Source organism: Homarus americanus, unplaced genomic scaffold (genome assembly GCF_018991925.1).
Source record: "Homarus americanus isolate GMGI-L3 unplaced genomic scaffold, GMGI_Hamer_2.0 scaffold52806, whole genome shotgun sequence".
Classification (NCBI taxonomy): domain Eukaryota; kingdom Metazoa; phylum Arthropoda; class Malacostraca; order Decapoda; family Nephropidae; genus Homarus; species Homarus americanus.
The window spans coordinates 11,097,049-11,122,608 of record NW_024720773.1 but is presented as its reverse complement, the minus strand read 5'-3'; the positions used below and the strand labels follow the sequence as shown (position 1 = coordinate 11,122,608).

General features: G+C 34.7%; 2 protein-coding genes across 5 annotated transcripts in view; one reads left to right on the top strand and one right to left on the bottom strand.

The window, feature by feature from the left end:
• Positions 1 to 22,519, top strand: part of LOC121861084 (early endosome antigen 1-like) — a 27,643-nt gene extending 5,124 nt beyond the window's left edge. For 2 of the 4 annotated variants that reach the window (XM_042358631.1, XM_042358632.1), the window contains exons 7-16: positions 893 to 976; positions 5,452 to 5,583; positions 5,946 to 6,086; positions 6,529 to 6,666; positions 6,898 to 7,890; positions 8,527 to 8,646; positions 9,127 to 9,297; positions 9,683 to 9,802; positions 12,217 to 12,384; positions 13,118 to 22,519. In XM_042358631.1, coding sequence (XP_042214565.1) covers positions 893 to 976; positions 5,452 to 5,583; positions 5,946 to 6,086; positions 6,529 to 6,666; positions 6,898 to 7,890; positions 8,527 to 8,646; positions 9,127 to 9,297; positions 9,683 to 9,802; positions 12,217 to 12,384; positions 13,118 to 13,345 — 2,295 coding nt within the window. In that variant the 3' untranslated portion in view covers positions 13,346 to 22,519. The remainder of the gene's footprint in view (positions 1 to 892; positions 977 to 5,451; positions 5,584 to 5,945; positions 6,087 to 6,528; positions 6,667 to 6,897; positions 7,891 to 8,526; positions 8,647 to 9,126; positions 9,298 to 9,682; positions 9,803 to 12,216; positions 12,385 to 13,117) is intronic. The other 2 variants (XM_042358634.1, XM_042358633.1) reach the window with 1 other exon arrangement.
• The window catches only part of LOC121861085 (MTOR-associated protein MEAK7-like), a 22,089-nt gene continuing 15,416 nt past the window's right edge, over positions 18,888 to 25,560 (bottom strand). Inside the window, exon 12 of the transcript XR_006087978.1 lies at positions 18,888 to 23,387. The gene's annotated coding sequence lies outside the window, so the exon portion shown is untranslated. The remainder of the gene's footprint in view (positions 23,388 to 25,560) is intronic.

Sequence of the window (25,560 nt, the reverse complement as noted above, 5' to 3'; positions counted from 1 at the left end):
ATTCAGCTTTGATATGCACTGAGGTGGTCACTAGGCAAGCTAACTTTATACCAGCTAATGGGTTACCACTTAAAGGATGTTAGAGAAAATATATACCGTAAAACGTGGCAAACATTTTGTCTGCCATTGTGGGTTTCATCTGATATGTGGCAAAGTGAAGAGTTATAGTCATTTTGTTTAACATTTTAATTTCACATTCCACTAAAGTAAAAGAAACAGTTTCTCCCATTTTATTACTTTACCAACACTAAGCACAAAAGCGTGGTTTTCCACTTAGTGGCATGACTTGTGTTTTGTAGAACAGGGGCACTCAGTTTTTGTATTCCAAAATGCTATACAGCACTGTATTGTCCATTACTCATTTCATATGTGCAGTAAGTAATATTTATGCAGTAAACTTTGGAGGCGACATGAGAAACAAAATACTGGAATGAATCATTAAAAAATCAACCACATACTGTACTGTACTCCTTAGCAAAAAAGATGACACATAACTGTAAAATGAAGAAAGCTTTCTCTTTAAATTAAGATAATAGTACAGTATGATTAGTTTTGAAAAGTATATTTTTATTAAGAGAAATTATCGATAATTTAAGTTTTGTTAAGAACTTTATCAGCACATTTCATTGACACTTCCTGCTGTGCTACCTCCGGATCTTAACAGCAGGCACTAGTAACTCCCAAATTCTTACCAAAATTGCTGGTATGGTGCCAGTTTGTAAGAAACTATGAGTCACATTTCAAATTTTACGTTGTTTTGATGAGAGACTTAGTACATACTGTACATTTAATATACTGCATAAAATTAAATCTGGACACCTCTGTTTTAGATGAAATAATTATATTTTAATAGCTTGGTGCATGATGGTAGTCCGTTGCATGTGGTTTTCAGACTGACTCTGTCAAGGTTTTGGAGAATAGGTTCCGACAAGACCTTCAGTCTCTCCGAGAAAAACTGATCGACAGAGATATTGAGGTAAAGTCAACTATTAATTTGTTAGTGTTTTATTGATGTAGATGTACAGTTTCTCCCTAATGGAGATGAATTGATTGATTTTAAATATATGCACATTGTTTTGATTGGGTGTTTAGGACACACGGGGATATACATTTAGAATATCCTGAGCCACTTGCTGTTGAAGATTGGTGAAAATACCTCATATATGTGAGCGCCACCAAACAGTGTTGTCTGTTTCCTAAACTATTTATGTTTTTCACTTTTGAATTATATGACGGTTACTTCCTTGGACTGTGTGTTTAAAATGATTCACGCCAGACATGTTGGGGAAACAGTTTAGTAGTCAGAAGGTTGTCACAAGCAGATTTTTTTTATTGTACGGTAAGTTAGCGAGCAAAGGATTGTTGCTTGCTAAGGCACCATTCAATGCATTTTTTGTTTTGTTCAAGTTACATGATGAAGTTGAGAATTTAGAGTGAAGAATGAATAATGATATACTACAGGTACAGGTACTGTATATCATATGAAGAATGGTGTTGGTTCTGATGCTGATAAAGGTTAGGTATGAATTTCTTGGTGCAATATATAGATTTGGTAATCGTTTGCAAGTTGACCTATAAAGATTTAAGTTCAATAAAAATTTTATGGGGTGTATCTGTTGGGTTCACTTGTCCATAATATAGAAACAGGACCCAGGGTTCTTATGTAGAAAGACAAAAGAGAATTTTCATAGGTTTAGGGGATCAAGGGGACTGTGGCTTATGTAGCTCAAGTGAGTAACAAAGAAGACAAATTAAACAACTGTAAAATTAATACAAATGTGTTATTAACTGTAATTGGGTTAATAATTTTCCTATTACTGTACTGTACTTTACCAGGAAAAATAAAGATAAGACTCTAGAGACAGTTTGTACTGGCCTATACACTACTTAAGTCTGCCAGTTCGTAACGAAAACTCTGAGGACCACTCTGTTCCACATGAACTAGTGATGTAGACGTAAAGAAACCGTTGTGTAGCGATCACGTGAATCATTACTACAGTTGTTTATTCTTATAGTGATTATATTTTGTCAAAACTTTCTCCTGTTCTAATGCTTAATAGTAATGGACTGTACTTTACTTAGTTTTGCTTGAATTGTTGATTTATTTTAGGTTATACTTGTGCTGCACTTTGTATGTTTTGACGAATGTGTGTAGCTAAAAATTACTAATTCTTGCATTAGCTGCTGCTTTTGTATTGTAAGTGGACACCAGTGTGTTCCTTTGTGTGTTGTACAGTTTTGTGGAAAATCCATTTTTTTGATTAGTCCTCAAGTAAGACTGAGGCAGTCACCCTAATGTTGATATTATATTCCTTCTGGCTCTCGGGGAAGGAGGGGTAAGAAAGATTCCCATGCCCTTAAGTTTGGGACACTCAAGTGTGTACATTAAATGTATTTTATTTTTTCAAATTTTTAATGACACGTGTTTTGCTTTTATATTGATTTTTCACAGTATCACTTCATTCAAAGGAAGGGGGTGCTGTACTGTATATAACAGAAGCAAATATCCTTTAATTATTTTTTTAATCATTTGATAATTCTTTATGGAGGCTTTTACATACTGATAATTTAATCTTCATTAATTATGTAAATATATTGCTTTGCAATAAACTAAAATATTTTTTTTTTGGTGCATGTATATACAGTATGTACAGCAAAGATATTATTTACATACATATACAGTTCTGTATAGTTATACATTTTGTTTATGTACGGTACACAAGTTTAACTTGCCTGGAATAATAAACATCTGATTAAACCATCAGTAACACATTTTAAATGCTTATTGTACCGAATCACATTTACAGCACTGCAGGAAACAGTTACCTTCACTCAGCCCATACTTAACATCTTTTAAATGCACATGATGCAGGACCTTAACATTACTGTACTGTCCCATCTTTTCCAAAATATTACTGTACAGACTACTGTACTTCCATCCCCTACTACTGTACTGTATGAAACTACTTGTATCAGTCACTTAACTCATGAGGATGACTGCCATTGTGCACTCACAATCACTGGTCCACAAATAAATGAAATGATAAAATAAAAATAAAAACAACCTTCTTATTGATTGATAAGCGCAACTGTTTGTCTGTAAGTAAAGTGTAAGGAACGTGTGAATTTGATTTGTAAATACCTGAACCATATGTTTACAAAAGTTTTATGTACTAGTTTAAGATTTTATTTAGTTTAGTGTTTGGAGAGGAACTTAACTGGGGTTGATGTCTTCAGTTGTGTAAAATGGGACTGAAGTAAAGAAAAGTTTGAGAACCACTGCCTTAGATTCTGTTGACCAGAAAGAATTCTATATGGTTTGTGTTCTTCCAAACTTTCTGCCCTGTCCTTCTTAATTTCAGGTTTTTCTAAATTCACCCACTATGCAATACAGTATTCTATTGTTATATACTAATGAAATAGAAATCCCAACTTTTTGCAACAATACCTAAACAAACAGTGTTGAATGCTTCAAGGCATAACAATAATGATGTACCGTCCCTGTTCAGTTTTTTTTTTCCTTTTTTGAGTCTGTAGATAAAGCCCCTTTTACCTAGATACAAATTTGTAATAGTCAGTTTATGAGTATAGTATTGTTCATAATACTGCCTAGAAAATTTCACTTTCTTGGAAAACAGTAAATATACTGTAATGAGATGCTGTAGTAATAGTAATTAAATAAAGTAGCTACCGGTAAGCCCACTCCATGGACATGTGGAGGAAGTTAAGAAACAACAAGTGACCTCTTTTTGTATTTTTAAACTGCATATTTAGACTGAATATACAGTTGCCAACAGGTACTGTTTAGTGTTCCACCCTTCGGTAGCCTTTGTGAACATGTGGCAATGCCGGAATAACTTTATGAATGAATGTAATTAGAGTAGAGCAGTTACTAACTTAAACAATGCACAAAAAAATCATTATTAAGATACTGTTTTACACTTTACTAGTGCAGATTGACCCATTAATATGTTGGCCAAGATTTAGGGTCTTCCCAGTAAACCACTTGATCATGACAATTTGAGGTAATCTGAAAGCCGAGTTAGCCATAGCACTATTCTTGACCTCAGTGGCTATTCCAGGTTCCAACTATAGTAGGTGAGATGTGTGAGCAACCTCCATTTAGCCACCAAAAGGATGCATTGTGGGATGATTCTGTTCACAGGAGTTTTTAAAAATTCCTGACTTGTGGTTAAGATGATTCTTTCAGTGTTATAATTAGATCAGAGAATCTTCAATTTTACCAGGTGGCATTATTACATGTGGCACATAAGAGAGAACTGGACTTAAAAGAAAGTAAAAGTGTCTCATGTATTTAAAGAGCTGGCTTATTTTTGGTCCATCTCAGTAGGACAGTAATTGATATTGTACTGGAGGTTTAACAGGAATCCCAGCAATAGCAAGTGTCTTTGTAAACTGGGAGAGATCTTCAGTGTCTCCTAGTTAGAATTTCCATGGCTAAGTCTCCAGTGGGACACTTGAACTGGGTTATGTTAGTTCCAACTGAGAAAGTTCAATCATTCATGGGGAGGTGTGTTCTGTTGTCACAGGAAAGTGTCACACTCAGGGTTTTGAGGTTTCTGTAGTAGAGTTGGGTTAGCTCTTCCAAAGGTCAATGGTTACCAGGATTATTCAGTCTTTGGTGATGAGACTTAAGAAGAGGCTTGTTGTGCTTCATGTAGGATGAAACCAGCACTAGTGGGTAGCTTGGTAGTAGTATTCTTGTTTCTCACTTTGTGGACTGGAGCTTAAAGATTACTGCTAGAAGTTTATCTATATGCACTGGCCTGGTTAATGTCAGTAAGAGGTTAAGTACTGTAGAGATGTGATCTCACTCGCCGATGTGTGTCTGAAGAAGGCAAGTTCTCCGTTAGGTTGTATGCCACACAGCACTTGGAGCTTCTTTCTGCCTCCATCCTTTTTCTATAGTTGGCTTCTTATTCATGCATGGGTCAATCTAAACTGGCATCATGTTGTAAAACGGAGATTGATACTGAAAACTCATTTTGTAAAAGAACCGGTGAAGAGCAACCTGTATCCCACTCACCTCCCAGGGATGTCTTTGGTGGTTGATTAGAATAAGGGGGTTGTTACTATCAACCTTGTTTACAACTTTCTTAAATCAAAAGAATGAGCTGCAGTATCATGGCTCCTTACACTTCCCTGTCTTAGAGCAAACCATGACTTCTAGGTAGTCGCCTTCTGAGCTCTGGTTATTATAGAGGTGCGAGTGGTTTACATGGGAAACAACAAAACCTTGAGTGTATACAAAATATACTGTACTCACAATTTTGTCCTTACTTGTTCTATTATAAAATGGGTTTTCAGGGCTAAACAATCAAATTTAACAACTCTTAATTCTTTATCTATTTTTTCAATTCAAATTGTTCACTACAGTACAGCACACACTGAATTGTTCGTTAGAATTAATAATATTTACATTGCCCTCAGGCTGGCAGTTTCCAGGCTAGGGAAGTGGCTCTACAAAATGACCTTAAGGCCAAGTCAGAGCTGGCAGCAGGATTAAAAGAAGAGATAAGAAACCTCAAAGATGAAGTAGACATAATGAAAAAGAAATTACAGGTAAACACTTTTAGTTTTTAATTGATAAATATTGAACAATTCTCCTATAATCTAATAATCTGTTTGAGTGTCTGTGTGCTTTTTAATATTATTTTATTTTTGTTTTTAATGTCTTATTCTATGAACTTTTGTATATATTATTGTATTCTTCTTATTTTTTTAAACTGGTGATTTCTTTATGTTTGTGTCCTAGTGAAGATTTTGTATTGTATGTACCTGTACTGTATGACTGTAATCCATAAAACCATTATTTTAGTAAAGTTCTTGTATTTTTGTAATCCTTTTGTTTATACTAGCATTATGCAAATGTTGTATGATTGTGTATAATAAAGTGCACATAAGAAGGGCTATATTATTGACAGGAGAAGGATGAGGAAGTCTCTCACATGCACAGTCAACTTGAGGACAAAGACGTAGTTATGACGGGAAACACTCAACAGACTGAGGAGCTCAAATCTAAATGTGCCAATTATATGGAGAATATTCAAGCCCTAGAAGCTCAGGTAAAGATATGTTTCTGCCTATACAGTACTCATTTATTCTTTAAGTATATAACAAGTAACCTATATGTTTTTTTTTTTAGAATTTGTGTTGAAGTTAAATCATTATATAATCATCAATCATTTAGTATTTCCATTTTTTTATTACTGTACTTTATTAACTACTTGTGTATGTGATTCCTTTTGTGGTGAATAAAATCGTCTAGTGGTAGCCAAATAAAATATTAAAAGTGGCATCCCCATAGTGAAGGAGTTAAATGGTATACAGTATATATTAACGCACTTGGTCATCAATGAGTATTGTTTCCTTATTTTTTCGTTGGTTGTAACATTAATATTTTTTAGAACGCCTCTGTGATATGGTCATGAATGTGAAAAGGAAGATTTTTTTATTATTTTTTTAATTTATCATTTTTACACATACTTTTTTCCTTGTTTGATGAAGGTGTCAGAGCTGAGTGTGAAGCACGTTGCCACTCAGTCAGAGCTGGAGACTCTACGGGAGCAGTTACCAGCACTTCAGAACAAACTCAGTGAGGCGGAGAAAGAGAAAAACAAACTAACTCGGGAACTCAGTGAGAAGGTAAGTGCATGGTGATGTAAATTTATTCATCTACCGGTACTGAAAAAACTAAATTTGATTCTATATGGATACTTTTTTTAATTACGGTACAGTAACTAGCTTTTGTATTTTAAGCTTATGATCTAACCAGTATTGTTTATTGAATGCTGTGTAGGCAACTTTGAAGATGGCAAAGCTTTTATGCATTTATATTCAAGTTATCACAGAAGATCTTTGAACTCTTCTTTCCAGGCCGGTGAATTGGAGAGTATAAAGGAAAAGGTAAATGATGCGTCTAAAGAAGAAAGTGAGGTGCTGAAGAAGAAGTCAGAGCAAGTGGAGGAACTACGAAAAAGTCTCAGAGATGCCGAACATGCCAGAACCACGGCAGAAAATGCCCTCGTGGGAAAAGTCGACGTTATTGAGCAGCTGAACAATAAAGTGACAAATGCTGGTAATGCTCTTAAGGATGCAAATGCTAAATCTGCATCACTGGAGGTTAATTTAAGGGAAAAAGACAAATTAATTGAAGGTTTACAGGAAAGAGTTAAGGAAATTGATGTTTTAAAGACTGACTTAACGAAGGAAAGGGAGACAGTCAAAGTGAAGGATCAAGAAATATCAGAAATAAAGAAGAAAATTTCTGAAATTGAAGCCAAAAAGACAGAAGCAGAAAGAACACTTCAAGATACCCGAGAAAATTTGAATAACGTACAAACAGCTTCTCAGGTTCTCAAGACTGAATTAGGTTCCATTAAAGAAGCTCTGAAGAAAAAAGCACATAGTATTGATGAGCTGCAGAGTAACCTGAAACTTGAACAAACTGAAAAAGAAAATCTGAAATCCAAGCTTTCTTCAGCTCTTATTGAGGTTGAGAATTCCAAAGATAGTATTCAAAAATTACAGACACAAAATCAAACTCAAGTGGCAGAGTCAAAAGCTATTCAGGCAAAGAATGCTAGCTTTGATTCAGAGCTCAAGAGACTGGCAAATGAGAAGAGTCAACTACAAGAAAGTGTAACAGCTCTGGAAGGAAGTAAATCTCACCTAGAGAACACCATGAAAGAGCAATCTGCAAAACATTCTCAGCAAGTACAAGAATTGAGTGAAAAATGCGAGAACCTGACAAGTGAAAACAAGGTGCTATCTGAACAGGTGGTTAACATCACCACAGAAAAAGATGCCTTGGAAAAAAGTAAAGGAATGATGACACATGAAATTAAGACCATCAAAGGAGACTTGGAGGTTTGTACAGTATTCTAGAGCATTTGTGAACTGTGTTTTGTGAACAGGTCTCAAGTTTTTTTTTTTACCATCCACAGAACAAACAATACATTGAACCCATAATGTTTTTAGGCTTATTAATTTGTCTCTCCATTCTTCATCAAGGACCACAGAGGCTTAAATGTTTATATGAGATTAATAATTGTTGTTTTATTTTTCAAAAACACTTTTTTAAGGAAAAAATGCACTCATGCTCAACACAGATACCTTATACTGTATAAGAATATTTATCACAGGTGTTTTCTCCAACAGTGTACTGTCGCAAGTTAGCTCATTTAGAACCTCCACGTGTTATGTGTTGGCATAATATAAAATTATTTTATAGGCCACATTTAACCACACTTGTATACTCTCATTTCTCCCATAACCATATGCAGTAATGGCATCTATTTGTCTGCTCATTGATTTCACTCACACAAACTTTAAATGTCTTTCTCCACAAAACAAACATTAAAATTTAAGCCACTGAACTTTTCCAGCAAAATTCTAAGTCAGTCAGTTGGTCACTCATAAAGCTGCTAAGGATTATAATGTATAGTACAGTATCTTGTGTTATGGAGTGTTTACAAATACTGTACAGTATATTATTTCTCACAGGAAGTGAGAACAAACAACAAGAAACTCGAGGTGCAGGTAGAGGCGTTTAAGAAGGACACCGTCACACTTAGTCAAGAGAAAGCAAAACTAGAAGAGCAGGTTAAGACTCTAGAAGATAAGGTGAGCAAAATATAATATAAATTCAGATATCATAGTTACTGTATCTTTAATTATGATTAACTCTTGGTTTTTTTAAATTATGTCTAGTTACTGCAGTATACATATAATTAAAGCTTGGAATTTTACATTTTGGTATAAATGCTTTTCAATATATATACTGGACTGTATTTCTTTCGGGTGAACAGCAATTAGTATAATATCCGTGATTTCTAAAGAATGCCAAAATCTTCCTATTTTGATGGTGTACATATATATAGTGCTATTAAGTTAGTGGGTTTCAAATCTAACTTCTGACTTGTCATACAATGTTTCGTTTTGTTAATAGTTAATGTCTTAAAGAATGTACTAAATTAGGCAATATAACATGGACAAAATTATCCCGATAATTCCTTTTTTTATAGGTTAAGCATTCTTACACCATAATATGTGCATTTCAGATGAAAATGTCATGCTATTTATTTAAAACTATGTGTACTGTAGGTGAATGAGGAGGCATCTATGAGGACTGTGTTATCTGGCCAACACGCTGCAGAGTTGGCTGCAGAGCGCCAGCAACGGGACCAAGCAGAGGCTCACTTCTTGACTCTTAAGGAATCAGTAACCAAAATGCAAACAGAGCAAAAGAACCAAAATGAAGCACAAAAGTCTGAGGTTTGTAACACTTGACACCATCCTCTCTAGGCACTACTGCTACCTGAATATCTTCCCTTTCCCATCCTTTCATCTTTCTTATGGTCCTCTTCTCACCCCTTACCATTCACCTTAGGTTTGGACACTCATTTTACCAGTTTCTCGTTTCACAATCTTCTAATACTGCATGTCCATACTGTACTGCTTGAGCAGACCGTGAGCTTCTCTCTCTCTCTCTCTCTCTCTCTCTCTCTCTCTCTCTCTCTCTCTCTCTCATTTATTACATTTCCCCACCTTTTCCTTATTATTACCCTATCCATCATTCTCAACTACCAACACTACATTATTGATTGTTTTCTTGATGCTCTTTTTTTCTTGCACCATTTATGATGTACTACTTTTTCAGATAACAAGGTTAACTACACAACTTGAAACTCAAAAAGAAAAAGTGGGAGAACTTGAGGGACGGTTGGGCACACTAGAGGCTGAAGCTGCCGGACTGGCTGGAGACAAGTTGGAACTTGAGGTCTGTGGAGCTTCATTATGACTTATACGCAGCCATCTTATTTAAACAAGATGTTTTAATACTAATAGTTAGAAAATTTAAATTTGGGTGAATGTAAGGCTAACATATTTATGAATTTGTGTGTTGAATTGAGTGATACTGGTAATTTAAAGTGAAGAAGGTATCCTTGTGCACTCTTATCAAATTCCAGCATCAACAATGCTTTTCAGCCAGGTCTTCAATGTCCAACTCAACCAAAATCCACTCTGTCCACATTCCAGTGCAGCTCTACACACTACAACTCATCTACTGGTCCTCACTACGTGTAGGACATTTACCCAACACTCTTAATATATCAACTAAACTTCCACAAAAAGAGTGACTGGTTGTTACAGTGATATCCCCATTAGGTGGAATCTTAGACCCCCCTCAACTTCCCAGTACAGTGATCCCTTGGTTAACGAGCGCCTCGGTTAACAAGATTTCGGTTAACGAATTACCTTCCATAAGATTCTTAACTTCGGTTAACAAGCAATCCCTCGATTAACGAGTTTTTAACGAGCGCCCCTCCACATGTTTTAACTTGCATTTGGCGGTCCACCAATACAGTAATCGGTTCTAAGGCTTAAATTCCTTACTATTTTAGTAAATATCAAGAAGTTTGTACTATTCAATAGTTTTAAAAGTTTTATATTAATTTTTTTAGTCATTTTAACAATTATTGAACATAATTGAAGTATTAAGCTAGTTTTTTGCGCGCCAAACAGCCTGTCAACACGCCATACAGGCGTCAGTCTCTGTCTTTTCAGTGGAGGTAACATCTTGCTTGAGACCCTCTTCAACTAAACGCTTTTTTTCTGTGTTTCCAAGCAAATTATTGGTCAATTTGAAATTTATTTTACATATTGACAATATATAATGCAGTGCAGTGTTGATTTAAAGAAAATAATCCTGAATTACACCAAGAGAACTAAAATTTTATGGGTGAAATGGCACCATGGGGTGACTTCTCTTCCACCCCAATGCCTTCTCTTCTCCCTTCTCCTCCACCCCCATTCTAATTCCCATCATCATCATCATCATCCAGGAGCCTTCTACATACACACCTCAAAGTAAGTGTACTTTACTACCTTTTTTTGTTGATTTTAGGCAATTTTCGGTGAGCTGGAACCAATTACCCAAAACCCATTGAAACAATGGTTTCGGTTAACAAGCAACCTTCTGGAATGAATTGTGCTCGTTAACCGAGGGACCACTGTACCCAGCAAATAAAATGTTAGCATTTTGAGAAATTCTGGGAAAATTGTTTCCATTCCAGACATTGAAATGAATTTCTGAGCGATTGCATCATGTGCCAACACTTGCCGAGCGAGTGGGTGGGTAGGCTCCTAGTGCTCGTGTACTACAATTAGCCACTACTGTCATGTGACTGCATGGGATGTATATGATTGGCTGGTGTATCTCGCAGTTTATCTCTTCAAACTTTTACATCATGACACGCTTAGTTCTTTGTCTGCTGCCATTGTACAAGCTTGTTCTCTCACTTTGCTGTTATCACATACGATCTTTGTTGTGCAGTACATACTATACTGTACTATACATTACTGTACCAGTAATCAATCAGCCAAGAATTCTGTTAAAGCAGCGTCAAAGCAGTGCTGAGACGTAAAAAAGTGATTATAGTTATGTATTTTGTACTGTACTGTGCTGTACACTCAATAAGTGTGAAAGTACAGTAGAGGGGTCTATGTACAGTATATGTACAATCCCTCCTTCTTGTAGGAAGAGGAGAATGATAGTTAGCAACACCTACTACAGTAGATGGTACAGGACCATACAGGACCAAGGCAGGCCATCCTGTATCATTGTACAATACATGTACAGGTATCACCATTTGGCCTGCTTGCATCACAAGCTCAAGACATCATCATCTGCTGATGAGTGCAGTATAATGTATACAGTAGTATATTTTACTTATTTACAATACTGTATACTGCACGTGTAGAGTAGTGTTTGCATAAATAAATGCCAGTGTCTGTCTGACTGCAGTTGAGCCTCCATAGCAAGGGTGCTCCACACCAGATGTGTGTTTGGAAGTTAAAACATTCATTAATACCTAGCAAAATTACATAGATATGCGACCTTTACTGGGGATAAGAGAAATCAACGCAGTACCCGGAAATCTCTTAAACCCAGAAACGCTCTGCACCATTTTTTTCTGGAAACAGGAATATTACTGTGTTTTCATTCCTGGGAAAATTAAGTTTTACAAATATGAAATCCGTGTGCTTGTACTTTAATGTGGTCGGTGTTGCACCCTGTTTGCCACTTAAAAACTATTCAGTTTCTTTCATATTTTAAGGTCAATGTTTTAACCTTTTTAAAATATTAATAATTGACATGCAGAATAAGGCAAATTATTTACTGATTTACAGGTTCGTGTAGAAGCTGCTGCTGAGGAGCAGAGAAGCCTAGTGGAGCGCTGTGTAGCGGCAGAATCAGAGGTAGAACGACTACAGAGTCAACTGACACAACTCAGACGTAAATTGGATGATTCAACAGCTGCTCTTCATGAACTTGGGCGAGAGAATCAAAATTTGCAGGTACAGTAATGTATGATTAAAGAGTAACTTTTTGACTCTAAAACATGTCTGCTAGTATTACTTGCATACATCATAATGTTTTCACTCTTATAGAGCCCCTGTAATATTGGGGGCTATGGTCCATGGAGGGAAAATTTAGGTTAACTGAGAAAATATCACACACTCACTGCTGAGATGCCCAGAATAAAGTAATGAGAGGCCCCCAAAATAAGTAACATGTAAGAGTACAGATAATTATCAGAAAATTTACAGCTAAAAGTTTGCTTTCTTTAAATAAACAAAAGTGGTGTTAAAATATGATTATTATTTTTAAAACAAATGTTTGCTTTCATATTAAGAAAAAAAAAGGGTGTCAGAATGTGACTTTTTTTTATTGGGCATTCATTTATCGAGGGATAGCTGAAGTGTATGTATGTATGTACTGTAGGTATGTATTCATATGATCTTGTAAATACAGTACAGTACTGTACATTGGAAAATTTTCAATAATATATGTTAATGTATTAACCAAACCAATATACTCGTGTAATATAAAAAAGTTCTTGAATTTGTTTATTTTTTAACATTACTGTTCAATCTTTAAAATGGTTCTGATTAAAACTTTCTTGTTCCCAGTTAGGCAACATGATCTCTAATTCTTCTGCTCCTGTGGGTATGCATATTACTTTTCCCATTGTGTATGTTGGTGGCATATTAGTTGGTTTGATAATTAAATTTTTTTTTTATCATTCAGATGGAGACTACAAAATTAGCTGGTCGCAAATGGGCAGATGACTCAGAAGTGCTGAACTGCCTTGGCTGTACCAAGGCATTCTCGATGACCATAAGACGTCATCATTGTCGTAACTGCGGGCAGATATTTTGTAATGACTGTTCAAGTAAGCAGGCACCATTAGAAGCTAACAAAAAGTCTGTTAGGGTTTGTGATGGGTGTTACAATGAACTGACAGCAAAGTTGTAGAATCAAGTTAAAAAAAAAAATTTAATATCACAATAGTATTACGTAATGGGGTACTGTTGATAGGAAAAACTAGCCTTGAGCTTGAGCTTTTTTAACCCAATTTGATTATTCTGAAAATAAGGTAACTAATTTTTATGGTAATTTTGTAATCTGAAGATATATAGAATCACTGTGAAGTTTTGGCTTTAACTAATATGAATTTATTCCAGGCAAAAGAGGTGCTTGACATGCACATTTAGTTGTAAAGTTAAACTACCTTTTTATAAATATATATACATATACACTACTAGCTTTATTCATAGGTATTTCATGAACCAAACATGATTTGATCAACAGAAGAATGACATGACATGACATGGAGGTGTAATTGTGATTAATTTACTTTCCTCTGTCATCTGTAATGGAACTTTCAATTTACTTTATTGTTATTTGTTGAGTATTAATAATTTTACTTGAAATCTGGCATTTCTTACCTCCCTAACAATGGATCCATAATGACATAGGCTTCGAGTAATTTTCCTGATAACTAGTAGGATGATATTTGCTGCTGGGAATGGTTAAAAATAGGAAGAAGGTAGCAGCGGCAATATATTTTTCACAATAGCATCACAACCCTGAAGCCTAGACCGGTGTTTAACAGTTTCTTACGTGCATTGGACATCAGTTGAGTGGGTGACTGCTCAATATTATGCATGGAGAGTTTTGGAGTTAAGTTTTATTCTTCACAGAGGCAGTACAGTATGAAAAATCTAGTCTCCATAATGCTAAGGCGACTCACTGAATTTAACGTCATGATTTACAGTGCAATTTGATATTTATATTATTTTTAGTTCCCATATGTCTACTTGCGGAATGGACAATACAGGTGTGGGACCATTTATCCAGCATACTTGGGTGTCAGTGGATAGGGGTTTTTTTTTTTCCCAGAATTTAGAGCGCCAGGCCTAAAATGTACAGTAAACTCTCTGTAACTCGCTGTGTTGTCATGTTCAGATCACTAGATTCACCACTAAAAGTAACTTTAACTATAAACTGGATTGAGCAGCTATGACTGTCACTTAGTCTTAGCTCATCCATAGAACTAATATGAAATGCCTATTGTACTGTCATCTTCTTGCCAATTATATTTGTTAGATATGTTCGTCAGCTCAATGAATGCCATTCCTGAATAACTGACAGAAAATTTGCCTCACTTCCCTGGCTCACAATCATGGGTTCTTCACCTGGCCCTTACCTCATGTACAGTATGTCACACTTGATATTTTTTTATTTTTTTTTTATTTATTTAATTTTGTTTTTTCAGGAGATAAATCAGGCTAACTGGGCTGATTCATGTTAGGGAGAAGTTAATATTTTGCATCAGTTTTATTAAGTATAATATGAAAGTTTATGGAAAAGATGCTTTATTTCTAGAGCCATTATTTTCTTCTATTTAAACTGAGTGGATTATATAACTTTTAATCATTATTGAATTTGAATCTATTTATGAGTAAACAATCTCTGATTTAGGTAAATTAAACTTTACTTTCAGTAGATGTAGGAAATATAACATTTGTTTATGTCTTATGATGATCTCCTTCATCCTAAATGTGAAAACTGTATGCTTAAGACAAAGTCACAAAACACTAGTTATAGAGAATGCACAAATATTTGTCGGGGTATGTAGCTGTAAATAATATATACAAAAACTAATGAAAGGGTAGAAGGTAAATGCTGGAAAACTATGGAAAAGTTTCTTGATAACTGTAGTATGTAATTTTAAGAATATAGACATCATATGCTATAATATATATATATAGTTATATCTAATTTCTGTTCAACCTGCTAATAGGACGCAGTATTTTGGTGGGAGTTAACTGAAGCAGTGACATATTACGTATCTTATTTTGACAAACGTTGTAAACAAGGTCCTTTGATCTGGGTATTATTATAAAGTAGTAATTCTTGTGCCTGTTACTATTTATTTTGGTGGTTTATGTTCACAAAGATCCATTACTTAAATTACAGAACAGTTACATATGTCAATCACTGGACTCGAGCCATATTTAATGATGTGGAGGCTGTACAACTTTAAGAAACAACATTCTCACAAAGGTCTGCTTGACTGAGATTAGTTTTGTACTGTATATGGATTGGCAAGTTAGATCAGTTGGTCATTAAGTCCACCAGTTATAATATTTATTACAATAGGTCTTAGCATCTCTCACTGAGAAAAGAAAGCTGTCAATATAATTAATGTAGTACTGTATCTTCTTTATTACATACAGGGACTGACAATCATTATTAGATTCTAATTTACTCAAAACTATTACGAAGTGATGCAGTACTGTAATTAGTTACGATAAATGTTTATTTTAAATCATAATCTGAACTTATATTTATAATGAAATACTTGATTTCTATTGAAATTTGGATACTTTTGTGCTGATATAATGTTATGTGGGTTAACTATATACTTGTAAATACTGGACTGTCATAAGGAGTCAATATTTTATATACTTTGGGAAAATCAGCAGATTTCTCTTTAGAGAAGGGCTTCTGTATCCTCGTTACATTTAATTACTTTATCCCTGGTTAAAAAGATTGACTATTGATCCATCTGGATATAACAGTGGAGGTGCACACACCCACTTATCAGGTTGTATTCAACTATAAGAGTAACAAACTTAAGTGCAAAGTGCCTCGGTAAGTTTTGCAGTTTACTTGTATATTATACGTCAAAGTTATTGGAGTACTCTCTCAAAATATGCTGTCAGTTCCAATTTCTGATGGGCATTGATGGATTTTGAATGAATTAAGTAGCTACTGTATTAACTGTTGTTAGAGAAACAGTTCATCAGGTATTAATACTAATGTACAGTATTGCATATTCTTGTGATATTTCCAAAGCCTTTTAATAAGACATGAAAACAGATAATGAAACATCTATCTCGCTAAAGACATTTGAATTTAATAATTGCTTTCCTAATATTTTATTAGCAAAAAATTCAAACTTTATACTGAATTAAACTACCGGTAGTCTTTATGTTAGAATATGTGTGAGCTGCTAATGAAAATGACACATACCCTGTATGCTGATTAGGTAATTAATATGCAAATCCGGACCCATGTTGTAGCTCGTGTTCAGATTGGCCACCACACTTTCATCAAGATTGAACAAAATCAGTCCAATGATGGTCGAGTTATCATGCAAATAAGCTTTAAAATACGTACACACATAAATGGACGGACACACAAACACTTCCTTACATATTACTGTGAGCCTCCACTTACAGCTGGGCTGCCCACAAAAAGGACCAATGATTATGAATGAGGAGGAAACATGCAGTTAAATGGTGATCTTGAGCATAAATATATTGATGTTTAAATTATTGTCTGTCAATTAGGTTGTATCTAATTTTACTCTGAAATTTATATTGTATTTTCTTATGAATTAATTAGTTTTCTCTGATACAATGTACACCACTGATAAGAGTGGCATCCGTCCGGGAGGAGAGGTTCATTAGTCTTGTGTGCAATTAAACAAATACTCTTGTAGAAAAAGGGTGGTTGTAGAAAAGAAAATTCCAGGTTGTACCAGTTGGTATAACCTGGATACTAGAGGAGTGAGTGACAGGTGAAGCAGTAAACACGGTGATAATCTACAGCCTCATTTGACGTAATACTCTCTGTCGGGAATAGTGTAATTTTTTTAATTGTTTATTCTAGTTAATGGAAAATTAAATTTTGTACAGTACTTAAATCACTATCAAAGGTAAATCTAATCTATATCATTATAGCCAACTTGAGATTTAAGGGAAACAGTTGTAAGCAGTTTAGTGGAAAACAACTTGAAGGTTAAGAGTGACTAGATATACAGTATATATTTTTAGATAATGGTTTGTATTTGACAATAATATCAAAACATGTACTACTGTAATGCATATTAAGTTTGGCAAAGTTACATTTTACACTGTTATACACTGTAGCCTGAGTTGCTTAACTGATTTTACAATGGTATTATAAAGAATATAATCCAAGTAAGTTATAGAAATGACCTTTGTAGAAGTGTAAATAACTCATGTTTCACGTAATTACCCCATCACGAGTGCACTCTGTATAAAGACTTCTGTACTGTACTAGTTGTGTGTATAAAGTTAGTGTTTGTTACGAAGTAGTTCCAGAGTTGTGTCCATCTGATTGTACTGTATCTTTCACTAAGTGCTTTTCCTATAAATCTTTGTGTGCTTGTGATTTATATCCAATATCTCTCTCATCTACACTGCTTTTGGTTCTTGGTGAATGCTGCAACTTTTGCAAACAAGTAAACTGCCATACTTTTCCAAGCATATTACCAAAATCCATGGTCTTCCCGTCAACATTTTTGTCTGGACAACGACCCCTTGCCATATGCCTCATGATAGATAACCTGCCTGTGCTATTTTCCGTGCATCATTTTTACATGTGGGGATTGTATTTGTTGTACTATACATTTTAGCCCTGAGTAGAAGTTACCCATTATTACAGTCTCAATTGTCACTGGAAATACTAATGTGAGAAAAGGATTGAAGGATGTGTCTTTCCGCTCAGTGATGGTTCTTGGCCACACCATATATTGCCCTTCATGGATTGCTCTAATGTATCTCTGCTTTTATTTGCTCTTAACTTTTTTTTACCTATTCCCTATTCTATGCATTTGCTAAGCCAACTCTCATTTTCTTAACCAACATTTTCCCACTGAGATTTGTGACAGCTCCTGTGTGATGTACCTAAGTGTAGAATTCATTAGCAGTGCATCTGGATCTTTGACATGATACTGGATGATATTAACTACTGTATAGTATAAACACTTCAAAGGGGGAACGATGTAATACAGTTTTCAGTGTACTGTACCCTTTAAAATTAAGTAAAAGTTATACAGACTTTCAAAAAGGTAGTCAGTCTTCCTGTAATCAATGTCACATGTAAAAGCCTTTGTATATAATTACAAACCCCTTATATAATTATTTATCACCTGAATGATAACATTTTTGGTTGACGATGCATTATCTCGCATTTTTCTTAGTACGTTAAGTAGCTACTTCAAAGTGGTGATTGTGCTTCCTCTATCATGAAGACAAACTACAGTCCAATCATTAATTATATTTTTTACCTCTTTTGGAGAGTTGTCTTTATGTTGACTGTTAATAGTACAAACTAAGTCAGTTGCCAACACATTCGAGAGATTTTTTTATGTCTCCTTTTTTGCTTCAAATATAATGAAATAAATAAAAAGTCAATAATAATCATCACCTGCTGTGGCTTATAAAAATTAATTACAATATTAACACTGTTTTTGCTGTAATATTCATTGTGTATGACTGTATTGGTTATGTCATTCAGCAGGAAGTTAAAGAAGTGCTAAATATAATTGTGAAAAAATTATCAGTTTGATAATTCATATTTAATCGATCTAAACAATAAATATCCATTGCCAAAATGATTTCTGGGTTATCCTATGTGACCATGTTTGTTTGTGACACAGAAAATAGGATACACAAGCTGAAATAAAACAGTACAAGTGTATATTTTTGGTATTTATCAGTTATATCTTATTCTTGATTATTAAAGCTCTTCACTTTCATCAAATACGGGTGCAGCTAGAACTTTAGATTAGCCGTTTGCTTTGTTGAAATGTGGGTGGATCTCTATACAGTATATGTTAAATAGGACTTTCTTTAAATTACAATAAAAACAAAACATTTAAGATCTTATACTGTATAAATAACTTGGTCATTATGTGTCTCCATACAATCACATATCAAAGATCCAGCAGCTTTGTTAAAAATACTAATAAAATAATTCTGTGCATTTGTCTAGTGGTTATGTACATAAAGCAGCTGCCAAATACTTTTAACACAAGAAAAGAATTAGTGTAGTCATGCTGGGTGAGTTGATCAGTGTAACCAATTAAATTAATTAAGACAAAAAAGCTAAAGAAATGGGAAACAACTAAAATCATATTGGTCGGACAGGAAGCTTGAGGAGTGAGGCTAATGGAAAAAATCCGTCAGTGAGGGAAAGACCATCTGGTATTCACGTATATAAAATTTATAATTGATGTGTTTGGTTTTGGCATGTTATTATTAATTGAATATCATCATTTACACAAGGAATAAATTTATGGGGGAGGAGAAAAAAAAGTAGTGAAAGATGCACATTTAGTGTAAGAACAACAAAGAATGTAAGTTTATACTGAGTGAGGTGATATGTATGTATGTACTTTTTATTACTGGTAGATACAGGAAGGACAATAAACAGAACTAGAAACTGTGTCTACTTCACTGTTATCACACTATGCACATTGACAACAAAGGTTAACCTCCAAAAATTAGCTAATTGCAAAAGCTAACTTAAAACATAACAAATGTCAGAAAGTGCAAAAATGTAGGTCAGTTGCCTACTTTTGATATTAAGCTGTAAAACTTATGAAATTGCATGTGCTTCTAAAGTTTCACTACTACTACTGTGCTATATGGCAAATTGTAATGAAGTCAGGTTGTATGTACGTACAGTACAGCTATAGATGGAACGGATATATGAATGGACGATCAGACAAGGGTTACAGTTTTATCCCCTTTCTATTTTTGTACAAGGAATAAAGACACATTTGGGGAGACAAAAATATTGGCAGCAAAAATAACAATATGCAACATATTGGTGGGTGGCTGTGTTTCCTATTGCCCCAAATCTCTTAATATGTATCATCTAAGTCGTTTATTATTATTAACCCAAGATAACAACTCGGGTGTCGGTCACAGGACATAAGACCAGAATTTAAAGCTAACTGGATTCCTTGTACAGACTCTTATACATTGTTTAATATTCCTGTTAAATACCCTACAAGAATGATGGCATCTATGAACTTGATATTTTCCTAAAGGATAGTAATTGTCTATGCTTGTGGTTGCAGTGTTTGTATGTAAATATAATTTTCAGTTAGAAGCAGGTTGTCTTGTACCAGTGTTGATCTCAATCTTGATATTTTAATTAGAGTGTTATTTTAATACTGTATCGTACAATATATACAGTAAGGAAGCAGTTCACCTAATATGTAACTGATGCAAAACATGAATTTGCTTCCTTTATGAACATATGAGTTAATTAATTCCATGTTGATGTAACTGAGACATCTGCTTTATAGTGTTTATCCTTCATTAAGAGAACTGTAAACCAATTAGGAGATAGTCATTAGCTTTTACATCTAGACCAAACTAGTTTTTGCCACAAAAACTGACCAAGTCCACCTCAACAGCAGAGTTCATGATCAGGAGCCATGTCTCTGAACAGTATAAAGTGAATAAATATTTCAATTCTTCTAAGTTGTTTTTGTGATGTAACAAGGATAAATGTTTGAGAAATCATTACTTTGTTTATACTTGTATTATCAAGTTTACAAAGCCAGAACCACATCCAAAGTGGAGTGGCAGTTTTAATGAGCAAATAACATTATAGTACAGTACCAGCAAACTAACCATAAAGCCTTTACCTATCATTTAAAATCTAAACATGTTTTTTGGGGGGAGGGAGGACCCAGAACATCTCTTATAGATACAGTACAGTATTATATTTATGAATCATTAGTTTTAAATGAAAAGAATAATACTGTAAGCTTCACACCATTTACATGTTCTGTAGTACAATAATCTCCCACCAATGTTCAAGGTTCAGTCCAAAAATGTTGCTAATTTATCACCACTGGAGAGATGATTTAATATGATTTAACTTCCATAACTCTAAGTCTTCCAATGATTGAACCTTTGAAGTCATATTTATATTTCCACAACTTTTATGGTTTCTTATGTAAATAAACACTGTGGCAGCCAGAACTCAGCCATGAATTATGGATATTTTACCACAAAATTTAAAAAGATGTTAGTACTGGAGGTACCCGCAAATTTAAGAATGAGAATTTGAATTTCGTGAATTAATGCGACGTCACTGTTATTCTAAACAAAAAACATAATACTCCAGTGAGAGATACTTTCAGTTATACCCACAGCACAATTCAGGCAACAATAGAAAGTTTATACATTTCTATAATGGTGCAAAATGGAGGACCTGTTATTGCGTTTCATTGTCTTTCATCCAAGTTGATATTTTTTTTTCTTTACGTAATTTGGTAAAAGTTCCTGGATATGTTTTATTGAATTTAAAGTTGATTATACATACTAAAATGACCTAGTTTCTCATACTCATGTAAGATGTAAACCAAATCCATTTTAACCCCTTGTGGATGGGATCACTTCCAAGGTGAATAAAATCATCTGATATTAGCCAAATAAAATATTCAAAGCAGCAACCCCACAGTGAAGGTGTAAACACGTAATCCACATAAGTGTTCTCGTAGTCTGAAGTGGCATAAGATTTTCTTAAATACGAGAGAGAAACCCACAGAACCAAAATTATTGCCCATTTTCCAGAATAATTTACCCAGTTTAGATATACCCTAGACACCCCACCCTACCCTACCATGTTTTGTATATAGGTAGCTGCTGGTGTAACTGTGGTGTGTAACATGAAAAATATGATCCAAGTTAAAAATTAGAGAGGCAAGAATGGATCAGTGACTGTCAAGTACGGGAATCACAAGATCCTTGTCATACACTTAACTTTAGTTTGGTACGAGGATGAAAAAGCAAATGTCTATGAGGAAAGATCACCGAGAAGAATACTTGTTTTCTAAGTGGCATGATATGTACAATATTCTTTTTGATCTAGAAGTGCTTTTCTGCGACTTTTATTTTATATTACAGTACGTTTGTTATGTAATTTATTGAGGAATCAAATGCTAAGGATCGTGAAAATATTGTAAACACTGAGTCATGGCTTTATGTTGACTGACAAATACTATTAAAAGAATCACTGCATTAAACATACTACTTCTTCATTTTGTCAACACTGTAGTTATGTTTGTTAACTGTAGTTGTGAAGGAAGATAAAACCTTCCCGAGTAAAAAGATCTTTAGATTTTATGGTTGCTATTTATTACACTTGATTTGATTATGCTCATTTGGTTAATGGTGAAAAAATTATATATTTTTATGTACCGTATAACTATGTAAGTCTTAAATTATCCCAATGTTTTTACCATGTGAGTTTGAATTGTAGTAACTCTTGTTAATTATAATGCAAAATAAAATTTATGCTGATACAGTACAGTATTTTGTAGTCCTTCCACATCCTACTTTATTATTGTATGAATTATGTTTACTGAGTTTGCTATACAGTATACTGTACACTGTTTGGATATAATCAGATATGTACAGTACAGTCTAAGAAATAAGTACCTTCCCAACTTTGGCCGATGAACATTGAAATTTGGCGGATTATAATGAAAGCATAACCTGACTACATCTGGTCAGTTGGTATGTATGACTAGATACAAGCTTCAACTTGTTCTACAAATGATAGTTTGAAATAAAGATAGTGGACTTACTATTCTATTTGTGGAATACAGACGCACACTCAGTAATAAATGATCATCGGAGAAATGAATTAATTATGCAAATCGATTGTAAAACTGTCTACCCCTTTCCAAGGTTCCACGTCCCTGCCAACTGTTTACGAGGTACAGTACACAGAGGCGTGCATCAGATGGCTCAACTTTCCTGCATAATATTCGCTAAAACTTGGGATAATACAGTAGTTGCTTCTCAGGTTGTACAAGTCAAAGTTCAGTACAGTCAGACCTCTTAAAACAGACAGTTTACGGTATGTTCCCGAGTGTCAATATTATTCTTAACCCCATAAATGGTACAGGACAGCTTTCTTGGGTAATGGTAATGGATCTACAGATATACTTATGATTTGTATACATAAAAACAAGGCATTGTTAACATAAATAACATATGAAACTAAATTTAGTCAACACTCACCACTTCATTTTGTAAGAGCTTGCCGTGCTGTTGACCACCATTGCCTCACACCTACTGCACATCTCTATCACTTGCAGTTTCACATCCATACTAATGACTTAACCGATCACCTTGGCTGCTTTACCAACAACTGTCTTGCAGGCCACCTGCTAAACATGATAGACCTAAGATTTTCACACAGGAGATTGCATTAGAGAGCTACAGAGAAAACTGAAGCAAATTTTGGTGGGCTCTATACATTGATTAGACAAGCACTGATTGGTTTAAAGGATGGTTGTGGACATGTGCATTGGTTTTACCTGTACAGTACTACATTTCATATATTTTTTCTTTGAAGTTTCTTTTTTAAGATTCAGTACAGTACTTACTAATGTATTATATTTATTCATTGAATATTTTTCTTTTCTGTTAGGTTAAAATATATCATATGATGCTCTGTTAAACGAGGTCTATCTGTATACAGGTATCCCCTGATTTACGATAATCCGCATTAACGTCAGTTAGGATTTAACACCGTCTCGCAATTTATGTTAGGCAAATTCCATTAACGATAGCTATCGGGAGGCTTAACTCGTTGATGTAGAATGTAAACACTGGGGAAGAACATACCTCTCTTCACTTGTCAAATCCAAGATGGGTCAATGACCTGTGACCAAGTGGGCTATTCCCTACATACAATATATATATATACACAAATGTGTACATTTAATAACTCTTATAAAGACTGAGCATCTCAACCAACAGATAAAAATCACATTGGACCCTGCCTAGCTAAGTGCACCGTACTCGTATGTTAGGAGAGGTATCCAGCCATTGATTCATATTTGATGATGGCAAGCGAGACACTATGCCACCAGGTAATCATGGCTAACTCATGCAAGCACAGAAAATGGCAATGAGGATACACAAATGGACCCACATTATACATTACCTTGAGTAAAACCTTGTTATACTGTAATCATTAAATTAAATTAATTGGGGTAAGGTGGGTTTTGATTATCTGAGCAGTCTTTCCTGGGGCACAAAATGAAACCATTTACGACAATTTTAAGTATATATTTACGGGTAATTTATGAACATTTACAGTACCCTGTTGGATCAATCAATGTTCCAATAAACATAAAAAACAAATACTGTGCAGTAAACCCTCATTTTTATGTGAGGTTGTGTCACTAAACGAGCCACACAATCATGGTACAGTAATGCACAAGTGCAATTACATTATGTAATGAGAATGTAAAGGTTAAGGTCCAGGAAGCATTGAGACCATCCACTACTAAAATTCTTCTACTCTCTATACAGCATCAGTTGTACACTATAATGTAAAATTAAACACAAAATAGCTTCACCACTCAATAGATTATTCACTATTAAGGTCATTTTGTGACAAGGGCTGGTACAGGTATACAGTATGATGTCCCAGACCTGTTCCCCACTTTTTCCTGTTTCACTGTCATGTTGTATACAGTAATGTATCAATGTTTATGTTAAACTAAATAAAGTAAAATATCAGTGCTCACAAAATAAAAGAATGCTGTAGAATAAAAGCAATTTTTGTTCTGGTATTCAAGTGTGACACAAATGACTGGCTGGTAGTTTAACTACCTTGAAATGTTCTATCCATGATTAACAGTCACTCATTCCTCCAGATAATGTAGGTCCTTACTGTTGGATTTTATTGTAATACAATAACAACTGTAGTGTACTGCACACGATTTGGTGCCCCTCGCCATAAGACTGCTACACTGTATATGTTTTGGGTGCAAAAACTATACTGATGCTGAGAGACAAGTATAAGTAGGGAAGGGTGGGAAGGGAAATGAACATTCTTCTATTGCACTGATGTGAATTACTTGATACCATATCCTGTAGTAACGAGGGTTTACTGTACACTGACATAACATTAACATCCAAAAACATAAAAATTACGAGTTAACCCGTTTGCACCCCCCCGAGACTTAAGCACTCACTTTGGCCTTGCACTACCACCACCACCACTATCACTTGTACTTGCCATGGTGATGAAAATAAGGAGCACTACTGTACATATACAGGGAAAAAATAGCGCCAGAATACAGTGCGCGACTTGAAGATCATAGTGTGTGTGAGTGGAGCGTCGATTAACTCTTGTAGTGCTTGTAGTGCCTACAATAATTAACCATGTAAGGTCAGTAAATGCTCTACTGTAATCGTTCTAAGAAGTTTTTAATTTTCTCATCATGTTTTTAAGTATCCAGTCCTGCACAAGGCAATAATATCCCTTTGTAAGCCTCCCACACTTGATACATATGGTCCATGCACCTTGCCAACCCCTCACTT